This window comes from Mastigoproctus giganteus, chromosome 7, assembly GCF_048544385.1.
Source record: "Mastigoproctus giganteus isolate SK-2022 chromosome 7, ASM4854438v1, whole genome shotgun sequence".
NCBI lineage: Eukaryota > Metazoa > Arthropoda > Arachnida > Uropygi > Thelyphonidae > Mastigoproctus > Mastigoproctus giganteus.
This window is the reverse complement of record NC_143581.1, coordinates 67,786,290-67,811,699: the sequence shown is the minus strand read 5'-3', so window position 1 is coordinate 67,811,699 and position 25,410 is coordinate 67,786,290. Positions and strand designations below refer to the sequence as shown.

Genomic DNA, 25,410 nt, shown 5'->3' with positions numbered 1-25,410 from the left:
TCAAATGACTCAATTTGAACTCGTGGTTAGGAAAACTAATGCTGGCATAATAGGGCTAACAGAAACTTTGCGCCACCCGGAAATTGGAGATGACGAGTTCCACTACGGTATGAATAATGTATTTAGGCAAGATGGAAGGGTCATGCTTCTTATCAAAAGCAGCCTGGGTGCGAAAAGAGCTTTTGCTGAGTCTGAAGCTACGTCTGCCAGCTTAGAATCTGCGTGGTGTGAGTTAGTTGGAAGCAAAGGGATAATGAGAGTGGGAGTAATCTACAGACTAGAAGATGATGAAGAATGTGATGAGAGTCTTTATATGCAAATGGAATGAGCAAGCAAGCGCGAATGTCTTATTGTGGGTGGCTTTAATCTGCCCCAGACTGATTGGAATAAGTGGGAGGGAACCTGAACGTGGGGAAAAATTTTTCTTAATAAACTAGATGATTATTATTTGTACTAGCATATCAGAGATGATACTAGGAGTGAGGATATTCTTGACCTGATCATTATTCACGAATTAGACAGTTGGAAGGAAGATGAAGAAAGATATTGGAGTAGTTAAAGGCACGGGTTTTAATTTCAGAAGGGACTTTGACAGTTTAAGGCGCTATATGGCATCTGTGAACTGGGTAGATTGCAGAGTGAGGGCGAATACAATTGAAAGCAAAAATCACAAAAGCCATGAACGCATATCTACCATTAAGAAAATATTGCAGGAGGAGGATACCGAAATAGATGAATAAGGAGCTGGCCGGTCAAATAGAACAGAAAAAGATAGCATGGGAGAATTACAAAGGGATGAAAAGTGCCTACAACAGCTACAAGTTGATTTGTAATAGTATCACAGATACGGTTAGACAAGCCAAAGCTAAGTATCAGAAAGCAGTGGCTAAAAGAGCAAAGAATGAAGACAAGGGATTTTTCATGTAAGTGAATGCAAAGGAAGACAAAAAGCGAACCAGATCGACCCCTTGTGCACTGGGTGTGGGAAAGTGCTAGACAATCGCCCCTTTACCCTCTCTTAGCCTTTCATGCTGAGAAGAGGCTGTGTGATTGAGGTTGAGTCATATGAAATTAGTGATTTAGAAATTACAGATTAATTTTTAATAGATAACCTTTAGAGCATAAAGGCAAGTAAGGCTTCTGGCGTTGATGGCATATACCCTGTAGCTTTGAGGGAGGCCTCCAGGGAGTGCATTGAAATTAATAATGGGGGAATATTTTGACTCAGGAGAGATTCCTTTGATTCAGGAGAGTCTGCAGAAGCACAACTTCTCACCAATACATAAAGGCGGTTCTAAGAGCGAAACCGATAACTACAGTCTGGTTAGTCTGACTTCAGTGGTAGGGAAACTCTTAGAGACAATGATTAAGAGTGCAATCATGGGACTTTAAGACAGGTGTGGCATTTTGAATAGCAAACAACTAATTTAATAGGCTATTTTGACATAGTGACTCATGAGCTGGATGTAGGAAACAATTTAGACATAATATATTTGGACTTTAGCAAGGCGTTTGTTGGGATTACTGGAAAAATTTTAAGATGGATTACTGGGTGGCTGCGAGCAGAGGATTGTGATTAATGGATATTCTTCACTTCAGATTGGTATAAAATCAGAATTGGGGTCCCCTCCAAGGATCGGTTCTTGGACCACTGTTGTTTCTGGTTTTCATAAACGACATCGATGAAGGGATAAAAGGCGTGATGTCAAAATTTGCACATATCGTTAAGATTGGTAGAATAGTTAATGATCAGTACCAAGCAGAACTCCTTCAATATGACTTTAACAGGCTGAAAGAATGGTCAGAAAAGTGGCAGCTATGTTTTTATGCAGCAAACTGCAAACAGTAGAGGAAGAAAGGGCTCTGGGTTTATAATACGGGCAGATATGAAGTTTTCTGAGCAATGTAATCAGACAGCCCATGGTGCCCTATCAATAATTTATCGACATTATCCTGTAGAGATATGTAGGTCATAATCCCACTGTATAATGCAATTGTAAAACCACATTTGAAATACTGCGTTCAAGTATGGAGACTTCATTTTAAAAAAGACATTGAGCTTCTTGAAAGGGTCCAAAAACGGGGAACTGGCGTGATGACTTCCCCCACCGGGTGGAAAAGACACGAGTTCGACTGCCATCGATCACGGGAGGAACATTTATGGGCCTCTTTCACAACTTGGCTGAGTTAGTTAACGGAAATTCCAGTTTCTCGTCCAGCAAACAGAAAATTGACCACAGAACACATGCAATTTACAGACAATATACTCGGATCAATATGGCCTTAGTCGCCGATGCTCCTGAAACCCAACAACAACCAGCTTGAAGAACCCCTTTGAAGTTGTAGAAGTTTAAATACCTAAGGTCTTGCACACTAAGTTCATTAATTTGTTCCTATATATATATATATATATTTTTAAAGATGGGAGATCAGTATTCTCTTCGCTCAGAAACGCTAGCATGGGTTGGTAGAAATCCGTCAGTTAGGGTAAGTCTGTTATGGTGGGGCGCTGGTGAAAGTGTTTATCTTAGACACGGCTCAGGAATCCTCCGGTTGATGAAAGATTATATCTGGCCAATGATTAGTTTGATTGCAAAAGCAGTGTTTTCTCCTCGATCAAGGACGTCAAGTTACTGCCATTCTGTTCCATTATAATCTTCAGATTGTCATATTAACGAGAAGGTAACGACTAGCTTTAGACCCACACTGGGTGGTGAAATCCCGGGTTCGAAAGACATGGATGGCGTGAAGCACCTTTATGGGCTATTATCACTTTTTGGCTAAATAAAAGTAAATATTGCACCTGGGGCTGATGGAATCTGAATAGTTATATTAAAAGAAACAGCAAAGAGGTAAGCAAACCCTTGGCCATAATTATGGGAGCATCCTTGGATTCAGGGGAGATTCTTATGTTGCCGTTGCGCAAATGTCTCTCCTCTTTACAAAGAAGGGATCAGTGAGTGACTTGAGCAATTATAGACCTGTAAGCTTAACTTCTGTTCCAGGAAAAATAGTGGAGTCACTGGTTAAAGTGGTACAGCAGGATCATCTTGACAGGCATGCAATTATACGGAAATCATACCAGGGCTTGTTAATGGGCGGCATCCTGTCTGAATAATGTGATTAGCTACTGTGACGCAGTAACAAAGGAACTGGATGTAAAAATTACTTTTGACATATAGACTTCAGTAGAACTTTTGACACTGGTTTCACTGAGTCAAAAGAGGGCTGTACAAATTGGAACAGTGTGGCATTACGGGCAAGATACTGCTATGAATAAAAGGGTGGTTGAGTGGCAGAAGACAGAGCGTTTGCTATAAATGGGCACTACTCCTCTTAGGCAGATGTTATTTGTGGAGTCCCTTGGGATTCAGTGCTGGTCCATTACATTATTTATTAACGATATTGTTGACGGTATATCAAGCTTATTGTCTAAGCTTGCAGGTGATATAAACGTTGGCACGATGGTTAATGACAGGAAATAAAGCAGACTACTTTAACGATACCTGAAAAATTTAGGTAGATGGGATGAGAAGTAGTAATGGTTTTAAATTTCTAAATGACCAGGAATAGCAAAGCAGTAAGGTAGTACCACACTTAAGGCGGAGGAGAACGAAAGAGACCCAGGAGTAATTGAAATTGTCTGAGCAATGCAGACAGGTTGCTAGAGCAGCTCATGGGGGTTCTGTCAATTGTATACAGGAAATTTGCCATCGGGGAAAAGGTGATTATCTCATTGTATAAGGCAGTGGTTTAGGCCACATCTGGAGTACTGCATACAGGTCTGGGAGCCTCAATTTAGATGTGAACCTCTTGGAACGGATGCAACTAGATTAGTCAAGAACACAAACAGATGCTCTTGCCACAGAAGGCTTCGGCTCTACAATTTGTAGTGCTTGGAAACTAAGCATTTGCGAAGAAACCTGATGGAGTGTTTAAGGCTTTAAATAGATTGAGTAAACTTAATGATGTTATCTTAGCGCACTCTTTCTCAGACAACGTACACGTGAGGACACACATTTAAAAAAGATGGCTGCAGGAGTGATGTGCGAAGTTTTGGTTTCATTCAGAAAATTTAATTGTGGAAACAAACTAGGAGCTGATGTTGCGGAATTTGACAGATGGAATAAGTTTAATGAAGAATTAGACATATTATTAGAGGGAATGGTCAGAAGAAGTGGCAATTTTAGGGTTTTTTTTTGGTTGATGCTGTATAAGCTGGCTTCCTTGTATCATTTTGCGGTGCTATTCTACACTTAAGCGAAACATACACTTAAGATTGAGTTGGGCAGCTGAAGCCCATATTTCTATTCCATACAGAATGACAAGGGTAAAATATCGAGACGATAAATCTTTTAGCACATATATCGTCTTCAATATGTAGTAATTGCTGGTTTGAGACTCACTTAAGCGGAAAAACATGATACGTTGTTTTGATATGGGTTTTATCAACTTGACCGTTGAATAACAACTTCAATCAAATAAGCCTAAACTGGATTGGTGCAGAAGAGAGTATACTTGTAACCGTGACCCTTCCAAATGAAGTGCGCACAATTCCAGTGGACTTTATGTTATCCCTACCCTCTAGAGTTTGACCCAGGACACAATGATAATGGTGAATAGGATTAATAAAATTCCGAGGGGAAATACAATGGGGTTCAATGTTACCAGATGCTTAGCAGAAAAATGCTGAGAACGTTGATATAATAGGAACATTAAAGTAACTGCCTGAGTTTCTTCAAAGTTTTCCACAGATGAGCAATATGAGCCAAGATATCACCTGTGCATTAACACGCACAGAATTCATATTCATGCTATTAATCAGATGTATGGTTTCAAGGTAGTGTAAGGTACTTTTAATTAATGAATTCATCCATTACTTTAGAAGGATGACTGGAATTTGAATTCCGTTTTAGAAATTGGTTGAGAGCAGGAAATTTCGATGCAGCAGGAAAGTCAGGGAGTACGAAAAGGAAAAACAGCAAGAGTTAACTCTGAAGCAAAAATTTAAAGAACGACTTAAGAAGTTCCAGTAAGTTTCCTGGTGCGGATTTAAAATTTTTAAATTCGTTTATTTTTAATTTAATGAACGATTTCTTTCGATTTCTCATCTTCTCACCTTATTTGTGTCACCTTTCCAATTTTTAACTCAACTAGCTCTCCTCTTCCTCGCGTGTTTTGATATCGGTAGATGCAACTCAAGATACGCAGCATTAAAAGTCAAGTTTAACCATTTTAAGGCAACTGGATTTGTCTTAAGAAGTTTTTGAAATGGTTTTCCGTTTCAGCTCAAACCTGGCTTAAAGGACATCGAGAGTGTTTGAGAACATCCAGCATTTAGTGCTGCACAAATGCCAGTCACATTTTAATGTTTAACATTACAAAATAAATTTAATTTGCCAACAATAATTTGAAAAAGGCTTCATCTCTGAGAGATTACATATTTTCGAAGCGTCACGTTTAATCATGTTCTTTTTGCGAAGAATCTTTGAAATTGCAGTTCTAATTGAATGCAAACTTATTCCATTAAGATTAAATCTATCCTGGTGTTTTCTTTACATAATTGTATAAAAATGTATATTCCAATAATGGAAAAGGCTCACGAGATTGATGCACAACTCTAATGACATGTTTGCAGTGAAAGGCACTTTAGTAATGAAATTACTCTGCGAGTCAGTCAAAAGATGGGTGGGTGGGTTTTAGTAATAATATTCCAAACTTAGTAATACTATTCCAAGTTTAATTGTACTACAAATGCAATTTCTCATACACCAAAATGGAGAAAAGACTTATTAACGGCATATATTAAGCAAATTAATGAATAATTTATTAAATTATTATGAATTTAAAGTTGTAAAATCATGGCAACTATTGTACGTCTTTAAATGTATCAGATTTAAATTGTATTCTTGAATTCGATAAAAAAAAGCATCAGATTCCTAGAATGATAACTAATTCTAGTAAAAAATAAAAGCTGCATCCTGAATTGCACAACTTCCGTCGGTTCAATTGAATTTAGGACTCGTGAAGATAATTCATGACCCTTAGAATTTGGAAGAGTTAAAAATTTTTCGTGTAGTACTGTTCAATCTTTATCACCAACTAGATATTTACATCTACTTAAAACAGGATTCTTCAAGATTTACCAAGCACTGTTGAATACATGTGGCTTCTTTCATAACCAAAGGATCTACGCTAATATGCCCATAAAGAGACTGTTTGAATTATTTGACTTTTTAGGGGAAAGATTGATTAAACTGCTTGGATACAATAATCCACTTGTATAAACTATACCAAAGAGACGCTGTCAAACATAAACAAACGATTACAGAGGCGATAGCAATATATACAGGCAACTGGATAGAGAGAGGAAGGCTAACCTTCGATACACTGTTCATCCGGGCTGATAAACCAACATTTTTATTGGTTTCTAGCTGCGTTTAGGGCATTGGAAGATCACCGGATGGACTGGTTTCAGGAGTAATCTTCTGAAAGACTCATTTCTTGGTGGAAATAGTGCAAGAAGCTGCATTGTTGCTTCCACAATTCAGAGAAGCGTGGTATAATAAATTTAGCCCTTTCTAGTTCAAGAGTCAAAATTGTGGTGTAATAAATTGGGACCTTTCAAGTTCAAGGGTCTGATGCAAGTCGATCTTCGGACACGGAATTATCAGTAGGACCATTTCCAAGCTGTCGATCTTGTGGACTGTTTGGGGTAGATTACTTGAAGTCTCAGGAGTATCATAAACGTCCACTAGTTTAACTTGACGGCATAAAAACCATATAAGGTCAATTAAGAACTTTTGAGTACATCAAGCTTTTTCCATCTGTGGATTATGTAATTGAAATGTATGGTGGTCACTTTGCAGTTGGTCCTCTAAGTTTAACTTCTCTGTAGTACCGAATCGTGGCCTCTTCTAACATTAATCAACTTAATAACAAAGAATGTACAGCATTTCTTATACCAAGCTTATGATTGAAGTTCTTATTGGAAAAAAATAAAAATTTCATCCATAATGCGTTGACCTCTTATAACTGAAACATTCTTGTGAATGTTTCAGTTATAAGAGGTCATAGAATTACGATATTGTTCCAGTTTATCACTGAAGTGTCGCGTATGATGAGAGATAATTACCACCACAGAAAAAAACGAAAAATCTTTTTTTTGGAGTACAGATTTTGCTTTTTATAATTGGTGTAGGAAAAGGACATTGTCCAACTATAATTAGCGCATTATTCTTTCTTGGGCACGAAGCTTTTAAGATCTTTTATTCTTAAGGTTTCTCCATCGTATCTTTTTTATAAATTTCCGCTAAAGATGCCAAGATAAAAATCAACTCAACAAAAAAATGTACTTTTGTCTACTTCTTTAACCAGTGCAGAGTACAAATTACGTTAGATGCTTAGAAATAATGTTCAAAAATATATGCTGCCCTGTTGATGGGTAGCAGTGCGTAAAATATGTCGCGTTTCAATTTTCTGCTTCCCCTAGTTGCTTGGGAATGCATTTGTTCGGAGGTAAATTTTGTTCTCTGCCGGACGATGACGTATATTGCACGTGCGAGGAACTGAGGAGGACGGACTTCACTTGTAGCTGCGACCGCAAGAATTTCGACAATTTTCTGTGGGCGACAGTTACGGTGTTTCAGGTAAGCAACGATAGCGTGGCAAAGAAAAGTAATCTACCTCAAGAATTTCTATACCTTGAGAACTTTTGTGGCATTCTAATATAGATAAGATATTGTCAGAAATTTTAGTAGTTTTGGTTTGTTTTTTTTCTCACTGAAATCAGTAAAACGATTGGATTGAATTCGAAAAACATTTAGATTTGACAACGAATGGTTTGAGGAAAATGTCCATCCCTCCAACCATGTTTAGGAGTCTAGGAAGATAATTTGTATGGCGATGGTCTCTTATTCTGTCTTATTATATACACATATTAATCATAGTCTCGCACTTTATGTTCTTAACTGGTGCCCAGTATTCATACATTACTCGATAAACACTTAAGTCTTTTAAAACTTCTCTCAAGGTCTCAGATACTTATTGAAGCTTGAAATATCAATTTTCATTCTTGCTGACACAACCCCAGTGACTAGTAACTTTTTTGCTTCAGCATCCTGAACCTGTGGTGTTATTTGCACTGAGAACTAGAAATCTGACCATTCCTTACAGGCTGTGTACTCCATCTGAAGTTGTCGATTCTCCACGAGAACTCTATCAGGACATGCAGTATCATCCAAGAAAGTTTTGCACTATTTTTCTGCAACTCCATTCTCGATGCCTCACGGCAGTGAAAACTCCTTTCTAAAACAAAGTGCGTCGAAAATCCATTCTAATATAGATAAGGATTTATATTAGAATGGATTTTCTAATATTTGTTGATATTAGACTTGAATTTCTGTAGGTTGTAAAACTGAAGACTTCATTTAGACTTATCAGTGATGATCACTATTGCCCATTGTTCCAGAGCCCAGCCGACAAGCTTCAAATACCAATTCAAATCAGCTGTATATTATGTTAGGAGCAAAGGGAATATAGATAGCTAGTCCTTATGCATAAACACCCCTCTCCAAAACACTCAACAGATTTTTGTTATGAAAACCCCAGACACAAAAGGTATTAGAATCTGTAGTACTTAGTGCCGTGCTTTTGTTGAAGAATGAGAAGATAGAAGAAGATTCTTTTTCATATTAGACTTGAATTTCTGTAGATTGTAATTTTCAGGAAATATTTGCAAGGGAGGTTGTCCCAAAAAGCAGAAATTGAAAGGATGAATGAGGAAAAAGAAAAGTTGGTTCTGTGACTTTAAAAGTTGGACAGTAAAAGGATGTTAAATGGTTGCGGCACGTGTTCGGACTGTTTTGGAAGAGAGAGAGAAGCCAATTCAGAAGAGCAGTGCCCATGGAAGTATCTGTAGAAAAGGCATGCAGAAGAAACAGGAAGTGACTCTGTAAAGGGCAGGTCATTAATTAGAGGTTTTGGGGGCACATCCACAGATGTGGGACCATATTTAATGATAAGCCAAATTTGAGATACAAAAAGGAAGAATTTCAGATGGAAAGGGAGCAGTATGTGCTTATGCTCTGAGACATTAAAAGTCAGAGTAATCGGTAATAAAAATATGTGATTTTGTCTACAGATCTGACTGTCATCAAGGATCTGCATGGGAACAATAGACTCCTTTTGCAAGATAAAAGAGAGGACTGAGTTTTAGGATTGAAATTATCTTTGCCCCAATGGATAATCACCTTGAAATCGACCTTTAAGAACTTGATGGTGGATATTTGAGAAGTTGAATCTGTTTGTGAAGGGCAAGGTTTCACAAACTGGACGGTGGTATGCATTGTACTATCATCAACAAAAACTGGTTAGGATTTCCCGTCAATGGAAGAAGATCATTAATAAATATAAGAGTAAAAGCGTGGGAGAAAGAACTTAAGGACCTTTATGTCAAAAACTATCAAAACTTGGACTTAGAAGCCGTCTTACAGATATAGCGATCCCTGAAACAAGGCGCCATACTACGACGTGTATATAATATTCACCTTGAGTAGAGGTGTACTAAAGGCTACTGCAGGTGGGTTCTTTGAGAAATAGCCTGTTTTTTAACTAATTCCACAGTCCGATGTCACAGCTATGGGACCAGCATTCAGCAATCTGAATGCTGGTCGCATAGATTGCTGAATGCTGGTCACGGGTTTTCCATCAAACCCGGCGATTTTAATCCTTTGCTGGCTGGCCGAATACCTTCCTCTTCTTGTGTTTTTGAAGATCTCAAGAACCCCATGGATTACTTCAACAGATAATTGCATAAAATGCAAAAAGTTAAGTATTACTAAAACACTATGTTAACATTTTATTGATAAAATCAACCAAATATCGTTAGAATAAAGATTAAAATATAAAAACAACTTTCCTTATTTTAAGTACCAAATAAAACGTGAATTTAACATTGCTGTAGAATCTTAAAAGACAAAGTTTGTGGAATTCTAAGAAAAACTACATTTTATTCTTTTGGTATCGTAAATATGTTTATTATTTGTTTCTCTCTTTTTTTTCTGTTGAAATGCAACAGTTTAATTAATTATCTTACCCCCAGCGTTCTTAGTGGGGCGTAGTATAGCTAAAATTCATTATCAGGTTTTATTTAAAAAATAAATAAACCATCAAGAAACATGTCACGGACTCCTGAGAAATACCCAGGGGACCACAGGCTGGAAATCGCCGAACTAGGCTGTACACAATAGAAATTGTGCTGACTGTGCTTGAAACACGTTTCTACCATTTATGATGGATGCGTCTCAGATGGACTAAAAGCGGAAATCCATATGAAACATGGTCCACTATGTTTAACACATATCACTGTGAATATGAAACAAGCAGTTTGAAGATACCTGACAGAATAAATCGTACTGCTCGGTATTTTAGGAAGTTTTGTTTTTCACATTCACTGAAGAGCTCTGTCGATAAACCAGAAATTCTCTGGAGATCACATCAGAGATACCACACGACATTCGCGCTTCCCATCTACCACACTGACTATAGTTCTCCATAAAAGTGATTCTGAAAACAGCAGATTTAGTTTTTTCTTATTAATCCATTTAAAACGATAAAATTCGCTTTTCAGTTCTGGAGATCAGTTCACAAAATATACCAGTGTTCAAAAGTTAAGTTACCATTGAAATACGATCAATTCTTACGAGCTTTTACGCTGTTTGCAAGTTGATGTTAAGGTCTTGTGTTAATAAACACAACTGTTCCCCTTCCCCAAAAAACACAGATCGTAATGTATGGATTTTCCATCCAATAGGACTTCTTCACTTCCAAGAAATGCGCCCACCAACTCGGCCATACATTAAAGTAATTTATCCAAGAATTAAATTCGGAATACATGACACCTGGATATTGCAACTCTACGCCAAGCTGAATTACTATATGTGCAGTGTCCGGCTCCCAGTTCAAATGAGAGAGAAGGCCACCAATGCCCTGTGGTCTTATTGACGCCAACCTGCGCATTAATAACTGTAGCAGTTCGAGGCTTCCACTCTGTATGTCTTTTGTTTGTCCTCACTCTGAAAGCGCTGACAGGTGAGAAAATCCTGATCAATTTACAAAGGCCATCAGAAAGTAAATATTAACTGTTTCCAAGCAGCGTAATAACGTCGAGCACTCAAGTATTCTCCCTTCAAACAGAGCACAATTGTGATGTGAAATGAGACTTGGGAATTGATAACTATTAATGCCATCCTGCCTCAGTTAGTGAGAATGTAATTTTCAACCTTGATTTAAAATATTATTCAAGCTTGGTTTTTATAGACGGTACTTAGTTCAGATCTTTCCAAGAATCTAGCATTAAACATCAGATTCTGGCCTTTGGAGATCGTTAACCGATCTCCGAAGATCGGTTAACGGCGAATTCAATTGAAGTAATTGAGGTAATCTGTAGTAGTCCACAATTTGATTTAATGTTCCTGCTCTGTAGAACAGAATAAAGAAACATTACTTTGAAGGTGGATAGCATAGCAGATGACAATCACCAGAGTGGTTGATACGCTACCTGGAATCCCCATAATTGTTGAAAAATATTCTCCCTTGGAAAAAACAGGAACTGATCTCCCTGCTCCACTCCAAAAGGAAATAATCTTTCTGGAATTCCAGAGTTTCGGTGCTCAACATATGACAAAATTTACATTTCACCAATTTGCTTTTTTTAAGTATTTTAATTATTGAAATTCGACATATTTAAATGTTTTGTTTATACCTTAACGTGTGTTCACCAACACAATCGATGTTTGTGCGTTGCCTGAAAATATACGGTACAATGTTCAACGACTTAGTTCATTATAATGTATCTCATCATAATTTGCAATTCTGATTTACTGTTTTGAGATTTTAATTTAGAAGTGTTTTTAGAATGTTGTTGAAAACAACCTCACGAGCAATTGAAAATACGTGTGTTTTTTGACTTTCCTTAATTGACCTATATCTTGTTCAGTTCTTCACATAACTTAATTTTTTATATTTAAATTTTAGAAGAAGATTTCTTATTTTAACAATAATATTAACAGAATTGTTCGTTGTTTTGTATATCCAAATGAGATCGATTCTCCTAAGAATTCTTTTCGTTGGGAATTGAAGAATTCTTATGCGAATTCTTGTATCAAATTTTGGTGACAGTTTTGCCAAATTGTAAAGTACCAACTGGTTCACCGTTTGACATTCAATATCTTTAGAATTATGCACGATAACGATGCATAATTCTAAAGGAATATGCATCGTTCGATTGCTCAATGGAGTCTTCGGAACTAACCATTGATCTTTAAAAAATACGTCAATCACATACGCTATGAGTCATTTGGAACAGATTTCCAATATCTGAGAAATTTGGTTATTTAGCAGTTGTTGTGGTTGGTTCTTAGGCACATCAACCACCATATTACGTCTTTGTGTATTTTGTCGGTGTAACTGCGTGTTCATGGGTGCATATGCATGTTGTGCGAGCTGGAAAAACTTACGGGAGGAATCTTATTCCCTCCGTTGAGATCGGCTAACTGCAACTTCGATTGAAGAGACCTGCCATCGACGAAACTCGAATTCAGACTTCTCCAAATGAGATACAAGAGGCAAAAATACAAGATATCCACTCCTCCGTTACAGCCACGGAGGACTGGATATTAGGATTTGGAAATGCATGGAATATGTCTAGAGCACTTATGTGTATGGAATTCAATTTAAATTATTCACGCATACGCAATAATAATTGGCAAATGATGCAAGAAAGCAAGCTTATAAAACCGTCGTGGGTAGCCGAATTGGTATTAAGGGTCTTTTTCACAAGGTTGCTGAATTAGTCGATCTCAGGCGAGGGAAGAATGATTTTTTCTCCCGGATTTTTCATCCAGCAAACAGCAAATCGACCATAGAACGTATCCAGTTCACAGGCATATTATATACGGTGCAATATGGTCTTAGTTGTTGATGCGCCTAAAACTCTACCATCACCCAACCAGAAAGCTTATAAAGCTTCAGATAGAAAAAAACAAAACACTTCACACATCACCTGTCCATCCCCTCTAATAATTTCTCTAGTTCTTCCTTGAATTTATTCAAATTGTCCACTTCATAAGCACATAAAAGTTTCTTCCAACAATCAACTACACTCTAGCTGAAGACAGATTTCTGTAAATCCATATTCTACAACCGCCTTTCCACAATTTAAATTAATGCCTCTAATGACTGTTGTCTGAACAAGTGGAAATATGCAATCGGAATTGAGCTTACTGAATCCATTCAGAACTTTACGCACCTCAATCAGATCTCCAGAAGACGCGGCAATTTGCACAACTGAAGGAACAACTGAAGGGTGTTCCGCTGGAACAACCTCTTGCTCTTCTCCTGTTTCAAGATATCTACATATTTTCTAAATTAAGGCTTCCACACCTGTATGTAGTACTCAAGATACACCCTAACCACTGTCTCATACAATGGGATAATCGCATTCTTTTCCCTGGTGGAAAAAATCCTGTATACGATTGACAGAAAGCCGGGAGTTGTTCTGTTCGCCACAGCTCAGAGAACTTCATATCTGACTGCACAGTTACCCCCAGTTCTTTTTCAATCTCCACTACACGGAGTTTTTTTTACGCAGCCTTCACCTTGAATATTATAACGTAACAGACATCGTTAGTCATAACTCATATCATGTTTATACAGGTAAAAAGAAATCATTTAAAAACAACAATTATTTATCCCTTCTAATTTGAAAATAGAATTTATTTAGTTTCAGCTGGACTAATCTCAAATGATGTGATCCAATTCTTTCTTACAATACCACAGTCTGAATTTGGGGTCAAAGCAACTAAAGCAATGAGGGATCAGTAAATGGTGTCTATGACTGCGTTTTTCTCAAGTCGGTTTGCCATTTACCGGAAGAAAAACCCGAGTTTCCGGGAGGGAAAACCATACAATGCTCGCCTGACACCGGTGGGGAAAAAAACATAAAAACTGTACCTCCCGACGGTAATCGCAACCAGTTTTTTTTTCCACAGTGTATGAGAGCAGCGAGAGCTTGAAAACAAGTATAAAATGAATATCCCGATACACAAGAGGATCAGATGGATTCGAGTCGCGTGAAATGGGTGCTGGGAAACCCGAAAAGGTTCCCGATGTAGGCATCTGCAGCCACTGTTCGATTCGTGTCAACCTCTGTAATATTTCCATCGCTGCGTGAACCTCATTCACTTTTCTTTCTTTTTTGCATCCATCCATAATTCATTCAATCGCACGGTTATCTGATAGCGTATATGAGATACGAAAAGAAAGAATGTAAGAAAATTCACTTGATAATTTTGGAGTACTTAGTTCATTTTGAGGTCAAATATTCAAATTTCTGACGTCTTGTTTCTCTCTCTCTCTCTGGAACCCAGGATCCTTACTGGATACTAATTTCAATCATGGTTGGTATTTCGGCAAATTGCAGTGAATTAAAGAATTACTTTCTCCAGGACTGTTGCAGTGTTCTGGATAAAGAAATATCTTAGCATTTATTAACTTTATGGGTTTCCCATTTTCCATATTGTGTTATTAAATATTCCTTATTTGTTCTGTTCCCTTATAACTATATAGACCTCTATTTGTTACACCCCCACTTACACATCTGACTTTGCTTCACAGGAGAATTCCAGATTCAAGGGAACTTCTCAATTATGCATAATTCCCTTCGGAAAGGTTGAGTGTTCAGGAATAACAAACTCACAAATTAATAAACAACAAAGTTTATTTACATATATATATACAACATAATATACAATTGAATAAAAAAACATGTAATATGACATACAAAGTTAAATTAAGGATACCTTGCATATATTATTCTTATTCCTGTTTCCCTTCACTAGCTAATCTGAGTTGACCATTATATGAAAACACTTGATTCATTCTTCTTGTCCTAACTAACTCCTAACACTTATCCATTCACCATACCTATTTCACTTACTCCTGGATACAATTCTGTTTCTTATATTAACAATCAATATTCTACTTTCATCATTATACTCTGTGTTCTCACCATTCTGTTACAATACACTGAAGACCAATCTTAACTTTCCTAAAGTCTCTGTTTGTTATTAGTCTTTCAGATAAACCAACAATTCTTCATCAATACAAACACTATATTCAATTATCTGTCCTTAAAACATAATCAAAACTTCTCATATAAACCTTACTACCCTTCTAAGACATTATAATCGTTTGAACAACAATTTAATCTATCACTCATCCTTCGTTTCCCTTGCATTTTACAATAACCTTTTTTAACATAATAACTCTGTTATTATATATAATTTACTTCAGAGATAATTTATCTATCATTTTACTTCTAGTGCTAGCTCTGTTTTTTATTAATTAATCACTATACTGTTTCACTAACAGTCCTTGTTAACTTACAGTACTTAATAATATCTCACCTACTTCTATCTTTTTTTCTTTCCTTTCCTTTCCTGGGCGGTTTCAAGCTTCCATTTTAGGCTCTCAGGCTACCTTCTGAGGATCTCCTTCATCTGCTTTCTCCTGAATCTGCTTCAGATAATTTTTAGGTACTCTTGGCTGCATGGGACTGGCGTCCTTTCTCCACCTTATTCAGGCTACCTTCCATTCGCTGCTTCCTTCCTTCCTTCTCATCGAGCTACTAATTTTTCAGCTTCGCTCCTTCCCTCTCCACCTTATTAAAACTTATTCACAAAAATAAAATTCACAGGGCATCTCACACTAACTCCTTCTCTACTCCACTTTTTACAGCTCATCCACAAGGAGATAGCTCATAGGGTGCCACCCTCGCTTCTCCACTCCACCTATTAAGAACTTCTTATTAAATTAAGAAATATTTCACAGCGCTCGTTGCATTCGGGTCCTACCCTTGCCTTTCTTCCAATGTGGATTAGACTATAGCATACGACCACTGCTTTGCCTTCCAATGATGGACAGGCTTATTCTCCTTACACTCCATAATTTCTAACACGACAAAAAACTCAACTGTCAGCTGTTACCAACTCATATTTTCTACCACGACCAAACACTCAACTGTCCATGTTACTAACTCATTTTTACTTACACCAACGAAAAAACTCAACTGTCTGGCCTAACTCATTTCCATAAACACCCATATAAACTCAACTCGGGGTTCTGTGTCTTTCCTACTCAGTCACTTTTTTAACCCATTTCGACAAACACCGACAAGAATCTCAACTTTGTCATCTTTTTCCCCCCTTTCACTCACCTTTTTCATCTGAATTACGTACCACCCCTATGTGTCAGGTCTACCCTTGTTCTGAGTCTTAACCAATCTTTCTCATTTTATCAACTTTCACTCTGTTCTTTGTTTGCCCGTTTTATTTTCTCAAGCTGATTTCTTATTGCTCGATCTAACTTCTTATTTTAAGAAATTTGCAAAATTTCTCAGGCTGTCTGTACCTTTGAAGTCAGCCGCTTATAGTTATACTTTAGCAGACTAATTTCACACGATCTACAAAACTTGCTATCACCGACAGCCAGACGCCAGTCTTAACTCTAATTCCAGCATTTGTCCCGTATTTACTTCCTGTCTCTTCTCCAGGTGTCACCGATCAAAGAAATGTCCCGACAGCACCATGGTCCACCGCACCATTGTTTTCCAGAGTTAACACCTATTACTAACAGCAGTTGCTACTCGTTTCTATTGTTTTGGTTTGTCTGTGTGAGCTGGGAGTCGAAGTGTACCCAGGTTGCTAATAGTTTTTCAGCTTACCGCTTCCCTTGTATAGACGTTGTCTAATTTAATCCCTTGCGAGTGACCTTAGTAATATTCTTGATTTGTAAGGTTTCGCTCCCCCATATTGTTATATTATAAGTTTTACTTTAAATTAATCTCACTTTTCTATAAAATATTATACTTGTAAGATTTTACATCTTACAGTTCTTCATCAACCTTTCGTACCTTAACTGCCTTGTTCCTTGTCTAAAAGAATTGCTTGGTCTGGATTAGACTGGTGTTGCCTCCACAAACATCCCTGTGTAGCAACAGTTTGTGTTCTTCAAGGTCACGCTTTTTTTTTTTAGTCTTGTCTTTCTACGTAATAACGCTATTTCTAGACGAAATAGCATGAGATGAACTAGAATGAATGGAGAAACCTCCAACTCGGAAGCGAACTCTATGGATCCAAGGGAAAGCTATTAACTTATTGTAAATGCAAGTCCTCTTGATCCCAGGCTAAGCAACGTTTTAACCGCTGTCAGTTGTTGATCTTGAACTTGAATTCAGTGATACTTAAGGTAAAGGTTCGCAGCTAGCACCTTGGTTACGATCGCTGTCCTTCCACGCCCTCGTGGTTAGCAAATTTGTAAGATCGTCATCATCCCACACCGGTTGGAAAAGACCTCAGTTCGAAAATACCTGTTGATGACGTATGGAATTTTTGTGGGCCTTTTTCACAAAGTGTGGAACAAGAACAGTTGTTGTAAGGTTCTAGGAGAATCAACGACTAAGGCCATGTCGCTTAGTTTTTTCTCCCGAAAAGTGGGTTTTTCGTCCAACAAAACAATAAATTGACCTAGCACACGCAATTTACAGAAATTATACACGAAGCGACATGGCCTTAGTCGTTGATTCTCCTAGAACCTTACAACAACTGTTCTTGTTCCACACCGTGTGTGAAAGACCTGAGGCCAATTCTCTTCAAGAGGGAGAAATTTATGCGTTCTTTTTCCACTTCGTAAGAGATTTAGCTAGTACAGGGCCATAGTGTTTTTTATCCAGCAAATTGCCAAACCGACCACCCGTTTTGGACAAAAAGCGCTGTGGTCTTAGTCTCCTCGGTGCATATTCGAAACCAGTCCAACGCATTCATGATATTTTCACGGAAATGGACAAGTGTTCGGATTGTGGATGGCAGGGTTGAAGAACACAAACTGAAAATTATAGAGATGTGCCCCGGTGGATAGCAGAATCGCCGTCCTCCCACACCGGGTGGAAAAGACCTGAGTTCGAGTGCCATCGATGACTTGAGGAATTTTTATGGTCCTTTTGCACAACGTGGCTGAGTTAGTTGGTCTCAGGCGTCGGTAGCATTGTTTTTAATCCCGGAAACTGGAGTTTTTCGTCCAGTAAACAGAAATCCGACCACAGAACACACGCTATTTAAGGACAATATGGCCTTGGTCGCTGATGCTCCTAAAACGCCAGTTCAATATAGGCATGTCTGGAATTCTGTCATCAAGAATCCACTGTATTTATTATATTAAGTATTAGAGTTTTACCTACACTATAGTTAATTAATTTAATACATGAATTAAAAGGGTCTCTCATTTTATTTTAACACAGGATAATCTTCGAAATACTACTTATATTTTGTCTAAAGGATTGTATTTTGACACACCTTTAACGCTTAAAGAACTGTTTATGTATGAATATGCTGCACGTTTTATGTAAAACTGTAGAGGGCAGTATAAGAGGATAGAGGTGTAAATGAAGCCAAATGGATTTAGCGAATTCTGAGCATTCCTGAGACCATCTAGAAAAAGATGTACAGGATCAGACGGAAATGAAAAGAATTCCCGAGAGAAATATTTTCGTTCGATCTGTAAATAGGTATAACCAGGACCTTAACCATGGAAGTACCTATTATTACTATAATGGCTAAAGTGACATTTTTATGAATCCTATTTTGTGGCTGAGACTCTCGATATTGGTCCAGGCGGGGTTTCATTATATACAGGTGGAAAAAAGTTGGTCAAGGCAACTTTGAACATCCGCCAGAGAAATCGTGTATTTTTACAAGAGCTCTCCAAAGAGTTGGCCGTGTTGTCAAGATAAACCACGCTCAAATTTACCACCGATTCTCCCAAGAGGTATGGGAAATTATATTATATATATAGTGTTGTCTCAACGGGGGTTATGTTGAAGAAGCCAACACACACAAACCTGGCCACTGGAGGATAGTAAAAGATTCTCTAGAGCTAGGAATTCTCTAAATGCATTGTTTGTTTTCACTATGCTAACACATCTGGCGTGATGGACGACTTTTTACAATGCTCTTCGCACTACTTCAGCAACAACAGTAACACCGTGTTACTGTTGTTGTGGTTATTTTAATATTTCACTCTTTGCGAGAGTGTAATATTAAAATAACACTCGATACATATGAGATACTAGCAACATCGTCACGGCAATAGTAAAAGATCATTTAATAGAGCATATTAATTGGGGATTTTATGCTAATATCCATTAATTGTAAAAGGTTACAACTTTTCTTGGTCAGTACAAAGTTAAAATTAGCAGTTAATCGAACAGAAGTATGTACAAATAAAAGTCTGAAATTCAGTTGAAAAAGAGCACATTAAAAAGCACTGCACTGTCCATTCCTGAGAATATTTTTCCACAAACGCTTTTCAGTGATTGGATTGTAATTGCATTATCATCTTTTTGGAGTTCTGGAGTTCATAGTGTAGGATGTATATTTGATATTTCTTGGAGGTTGTTGGTTCTATGGATTTTGTCCGTGCAGAGGGTCACGCCCTCAATTTAAAATCTGCCTGAAAAAGCTAATTATACTGGCAGGAAGTGTTTTCTATCACTCATATAATTACTAAGTCCTGCGGAATGTACCTCTTGAAGCTCTATTCTTGCACTGTTTCTCCCTTCAGAGGACACTTGTTCTCAGTATTTGTTCCGTCTTCCATATGGCAGAGCCATCATGGTTAGCACAATCGGTATGATCCCCGTTCTCCTCACACCCGGTGCAAAAGACCCGAGTTCGAGTCCTTTCGATGATGGGAGGAATTTTTACGGGGCTTTTCTGCAACGTGGCTAAGTTAGTCAGTCAGACGAGGGTAGCATGGTTTTCATCTCCCGGAAACTATGGCTTTTCATCGAGCTAACAGAAAATCGACCTCCAAACACACCCAATTTACAGACAGTATACACGGAGCAACATGACCTTAGTTGCCGATGCTTCTAAAACCCAATAACAATCAACCCCATTTCCCTTCTTATTTACTGAATCCTCTAACACCTTATTCTACCATTTTTATAATTCTTCCACCTGTCGTTTAATCACCTGCTGTGATGATAATGCATTTCCCTCCTTTCCTCCTAAGAGCACTCTGCTTTATATCTGCTTAGCATTCAGTATGTTGGCATGATCCACCACTGCTTTCCAGTTGAAACCCTCTCTCCATCCCCACTACTTTCTTTCCACTTCCCGCTCACTAACCTCTCCCCTACCCTTCCTACAGACTCCTCTAGCCTATTCCTCTATTCTTTTTACCCCAACCGATATTGCAGGTGTGAGATATTTCACCCGCAATATCGAGGTAGAACTGTCCTCCCTACCCTCTGAGGAATCGTTCTCTGTATTCTCTGTATTCTGTACTCTGCCTGCCCTTTGGTGGCTTGGACTACCAACCTCTACCCTCCACTTTCGTATCATCCCACAATCATATCCTATTTTATTTTGCCGAGGTATCTGTATTCTCTAATACCTCTTTCTACTACTCTTCAAAATTTTTTCACCCTGGGATAACTCTCTTGCGGTGCTGAAGTTCAACTGTCAACCACCCATCCACCCTTACAGAGGACATCCTATTCCATCCTGATCTATTTCCCATATGGTGTCTTGGTCCAACCACTTCCTTTAATCTACAGCCCCATTCCTCCCTACTTCATTCATCTCCACTCCTCCCCACGGACTCACTCCCCTGCACCATCTCCCTCTATGCTCCCCTGTCTCTTCTCTGTCTTTCATTTGAGGCATCCACCAATAAAAAATAAAACTGATTTGAAATGAAATTGACCACACTGTATCAGACAGATTCCTTTAAGCTTACGTTAGATTAAATCCAAGTTTTCGAGTCACTCTCGGGATGGTATTCGTAAGAGTTCGAATAGACAGTTATTATTTCTTCAAACAATCTATCAGAGTGTATTCCTGTTGAGTGATCCTTACACTTCTGGCTTCGAGGAATGAGCTTTGTTCATTAGTTTCCAATCGTCATGCACCTTTTCAGATGATGGGACACTGGTAACTGCCATTATTGCAAAAGTCGCCAAATAGTAACGTACCAAAGATTTATCTCTGGAAATGGAAACTCACGAAGCCATTTATCAGGTGTATCACTGGTAATGATAACCACGTTCTTGTCGCTTTTTTTTAAAGCTTTTCATGTTATAAACCAAAGATTGCTCTCGTGTGTAGCACAGTTGGTATAATCACCGTCCTCCCCACACCGGGCGGCAAAGACCTGAGTTCGAATCCTGTCAATGACGTGAGGAATTTCTTTCCCAACTTCCAAAACTTTACATTAATATGTCAATGACTCACTTGATAGATTTTGCATTGTCCATTTGTGTGTCAGACACACAAATGGACAACGCTGATTTCGGAAAAACGAATATAAACCCACTTCGGATTAAATTCTTATCCAGATTGAATAGGAAGTGGGCTTTACAATATGGCAGAGCTTTATAATGTTTGGCGAGTATTGTACAAGATATTAGCCATTTAGCTTTGAATATCATCTAAAATCAAAGCTTCTTTCTTGATAGAAGGTGTTCTCAAGGGTTAATTGTAAAAAAACTGTACTGTTTAAATTAAAGAAATAAAAGATTTAAAAGTGCTTAACGGTTAAATTTGATTATCAATGATGACTCAACTGCATTTACAAATTATATTACATATTTTATTCAAAAGTTAATTATTAATTGAAAGATATAATAATTAATTTAGTGTCCCTCGATTGAATCACATATTGCAAATGAGTTTAAATGTCATTTTAAATGCTCGAAGATTAATTTCATTGATAACAGTTGTTTACGTATTGCGATACAGATTCTTACCCAAGAAGACTGGAACGTCGTCTTGTTCAATGGCATGGAGCGAACCTCCCACTGGGCAGCCTTGTATTTCGTTGCGCTAATGACTTTTGGCAATTATGTTCTTTTTAATTTGCTGGTGGCTATTTTGGTTGAAGGGTTTTCCCAAGAGGTAAATATATTCTTTTAAACTAAAGTGTCAAACAACTCTCATTTTATAAGCAATTTTAAAGTATAATTCAGAAACTGAGCTTTATTTAGCCGGAACAGGCATTTCTATTAACTTGATGATTGGAAAATGTCCTCTTGTGATTAATGCAGAATTAATAACAAACTTTTAAAAATTGCATACTTTATTTAAAAAGGATATGAAAAATGTTTTGAGAAATTTATGAAATCTTTTAGTAAACATTTGAAAGAATATTAATTAGGACTCTAAACATCATTTGCTTTAAGTTATAGGAGGAAACTGATGCTTAATTTTACATATACGCCTTACAAATATTACAATAAAGATTTATAAAAGACGGATGCCATTTTGATTTTCACAGGAAACTTCTGTTTTGGTTTTCCTGTCAAGTATACCGTTTATGGAATTATAATTAAGTCACCTGCAATGGAACCTCAAGCAGACGTGGAGACTTCTGTGAGGTGAAATCTGGTATCTCGCAAGAATGTACCCGGGCACATCGATTTCCATATCACACAGCCCTGGATGATCACCTCAAGGTTTTAATGGTGCGCTCTCAGCAATGAAAATAATTAAGACGAAGAGATGAATCCGCGTAATGGATACTCACCTTCGAGACCTGCTGACGGTTACTATGGCAACTGCTTAAATAGAATTCTTGAGTCTCCGTGGAAACTGTCAACAAGTCCCGAAGGTATTTACTGAAAGTAACTTCGGTTTAGTTTCAAGTGCTGAGTCTACTAATGCACATTATTTTGGTTGGATCCGGGCCGTTATTTGAATAAAGTAGGCAGTTCTCTTGATAATGTTACCAACTTCATGTCTTCATCTTACTAGATAATTGTCAGACTGAGCCGGGATCTACTGACCTGAACTTCTAATGTCTCAGAAAGCATATAAATTTGGAATATCTCTGTAAGCGAGAATACTCTGATTTTGACATCCAACTCTGAATTCAACAATACCAACGTTTGATTTCGATGATCGTATTCTTCATTATTTTGATAATTTTAATTTTTTTTTTGGCATGGAAATTTCCGATGGTAATTAGATCTGTTTTCAGTGATAGAAAGAGGAAACATTATCTTCTTTGTTTATTTGCTTTAGGATGATAGGAAGAAAAGTGATGAAAGATTAACGCACGATGGTCCATCCAGAAATCTAGATTATAATTGCGATGGAAACGATCATCACGGAAGCTTTCGGTATATATCGAGAGATGACGATCCAAAAGATAACATCGAAAAAGGTAGGTCATAAAGCGCACGTGGTTTTTCCGGTACAACTTTAAAATGTTTGACAACCTGTTGGAAAAAAAGTAAAACTTCATCATTGACATTGAAAACTCTTACTATCTGTATACAATCCGTTGTTTTCTTCGTGCCTTTCAGAAACCAGGATGCGCTACCTTCCACCATCTGTATCGGTTACTAAAGAAAAGAACGAGCCACTGCCGTCTGCGGACACTCTTTGTTTTCCACCCATTATTACTCACACGGCCGCTACTCCGCAGGGGTCACCGAATGCCACGCTGGAGCCGCTAGTACGCGACCTTAAGGATCGACTGTCTCCGATGATGGCTTTTAACATCAGTTCCCAATCGATTGAAACCATCGACAAGTCCTCGGTAAGTTACAAGGGCGCCATCAAGTGGGTCATGACGCGGGCAGTCAGAAAAGATTGATTGCCATCCATATGACACGCGCACACAACGCACATGCATACACGAACCAAAAACTGCCCATTACCTGGAAGAAATGGTGTAAACGGTGACAGAAGCGCTCTTGAAACGTACATAAATTTGTACGGCTCACTGTGATTGTTTGGAACCGATTGTTTTGGTGTTTTTTTTTTTTTTTCAGTCGTTACTTAAGTGTTTGCCGTTACTAATTGCCGTGTAGCGTGCAGCGTTATGAACGCCTCGAGGTGGCGCGTCGTGTCCGTCCGCGGCGTATTTTTCGTTGCCACGGCAACCGGTGATTACGATTGGTCCGTTGCCGGCTGCCGTGGCAACTGCAAGCGTTACGTAACGGTGACGTCATAGTTATTACTTATGCGAGAACAACAGGATAAATATGCGTTATTTATTCGTTCGTTTCATTACTTTGGAATTTTCTTTCCCTCGCTGTGTAATGCTCGTAGTATCTTTACTACTTGAATATCCACACAGTACCTCTGTTGTTTGAAGTGACTGAAGTTTTAGCGCTTCACCAAACTGTCAGTTCTTAATAGTTATTTTGCTTTCTTCAAATACCAAATGGTATCAGGAATTGCTGTACTTCTGGAGGAATAATGTAAGGACAGATGATTTGGTAGCGTTATGATTTTTCGAATCTCTTTCTGCTGAAAAAACGAAGGAGTTCATGTGCCGAGTTGAGGTTCCACAAGAGCCTCAATTCGGCACATGAAGGGGCGAAGGAATGACAGTCGATGGAATTTACCTTTATCTAATCTTGTCTGGAAGTCGAACAGATGGAAGTAAAGAGAAGTAGACATTGCAGCTAATCGTTTTTGCAAGAGATTGGAATGTATTACGATGCCATATTTCATCGGGTGAATCAGAAATATCATTGGGTGAAAAGATTTCGTAGATAAGATTGTTCATTTGTGATTAGTTAAGAGCAGATGGATGGTATGATGAAGTTTTTTGGTTAGACATGCATCCGAGGAAAAGACACCCAATATCTTTGGCAGTTCCACATATTCTACTCTTCAGACAAGGTCATCATCATCAGGTGAGTGCAGGATGAAGGCCTCTTTTGGTGATTGCAGGATGAAGGCCTCTCCAGAAATTCTCCAATTCCTTCTGCTTTGTGCAGTGGCCACCCATTTACTGCCCACAAACTCGTGAATTTCATCTGTCTATCTAATTCGTTGTCTTCCTGGTTTTCTTTTAGCTCCTCTTGGGTACCATTCTGTTATTTTCTTGGTCCATCTGTCTTCGAGCTATATCCTGCCAAAGTCCACTTCAGTTCTTTATTTTGATAAGAATGTCCTTTACTGAGTTTGCTGCCAAATCCATGTGTTTCTCTTCTTATCTAACAATCTGATTCCCAATATAATTCGTTCCATTCTTCGCTGTGTAGTTCTTAGCTTCTCTTCCATTCTTCTGGTGAGTGCCCAAGTTTCACTTCCATAACAAGGTAGATATATTAATAACTGTAATAGATAGGTCAGGTAGACAGATCAGACAAGGAATGATAAATGAATAAAGACGGAGTTATTCGTTTGTTGCTTCTATCATTAGGTTTGGTCCAGCACATCAGTTCGATTAATTACGACATTAACTCCTTACCGAAAAAATAACATCATTGCAAAACTTAGAATTCTGGAGCATCCTCCTTTCTCTTCCCCCCCCCCCCCCACTGTTCTGATC

The 25,410-nt window shown here is 38.1% G+C and overlaps 1 protein-coding gene across 2 annotated transcripts in view; it reads left to right on the top strand.

The window, feature by feature from the left end:
* LOC150082979 (voltage-dependent T-type calcium channel subunit alpha-1G-like) overlaps window positions 1-25,410 on the top strand; it is a 149,937-nt gene that overhangs the window by 49,441 nt on the left and 75,086 nt on the right. The window contains exons 11-14 of one of the 2 annotated variants that reach the window (XM_090377712.1): window positions 7,493-7,649; window positions 21,861-22,016; window positions 23,142-23,283; window positions 23,426-23,661. In XM_090377712.1, coding sequence (XP_090233838.1) covers window positions 7,493-7,649; window positions 21,861-22,016; window positions 23,142-23,283; window positions 23,426-23,661 — 691 coding nt within the window. The remainder of the gene's footprint in view (window positions 1-7,492; window positions 7,650-21,860; window positions 22,017-23,141; window positions 23,284-23,425; window positions 23,662-25,410) is intronic. The other variant, XM_090377711.1, reaches the window with a different exon arrangement.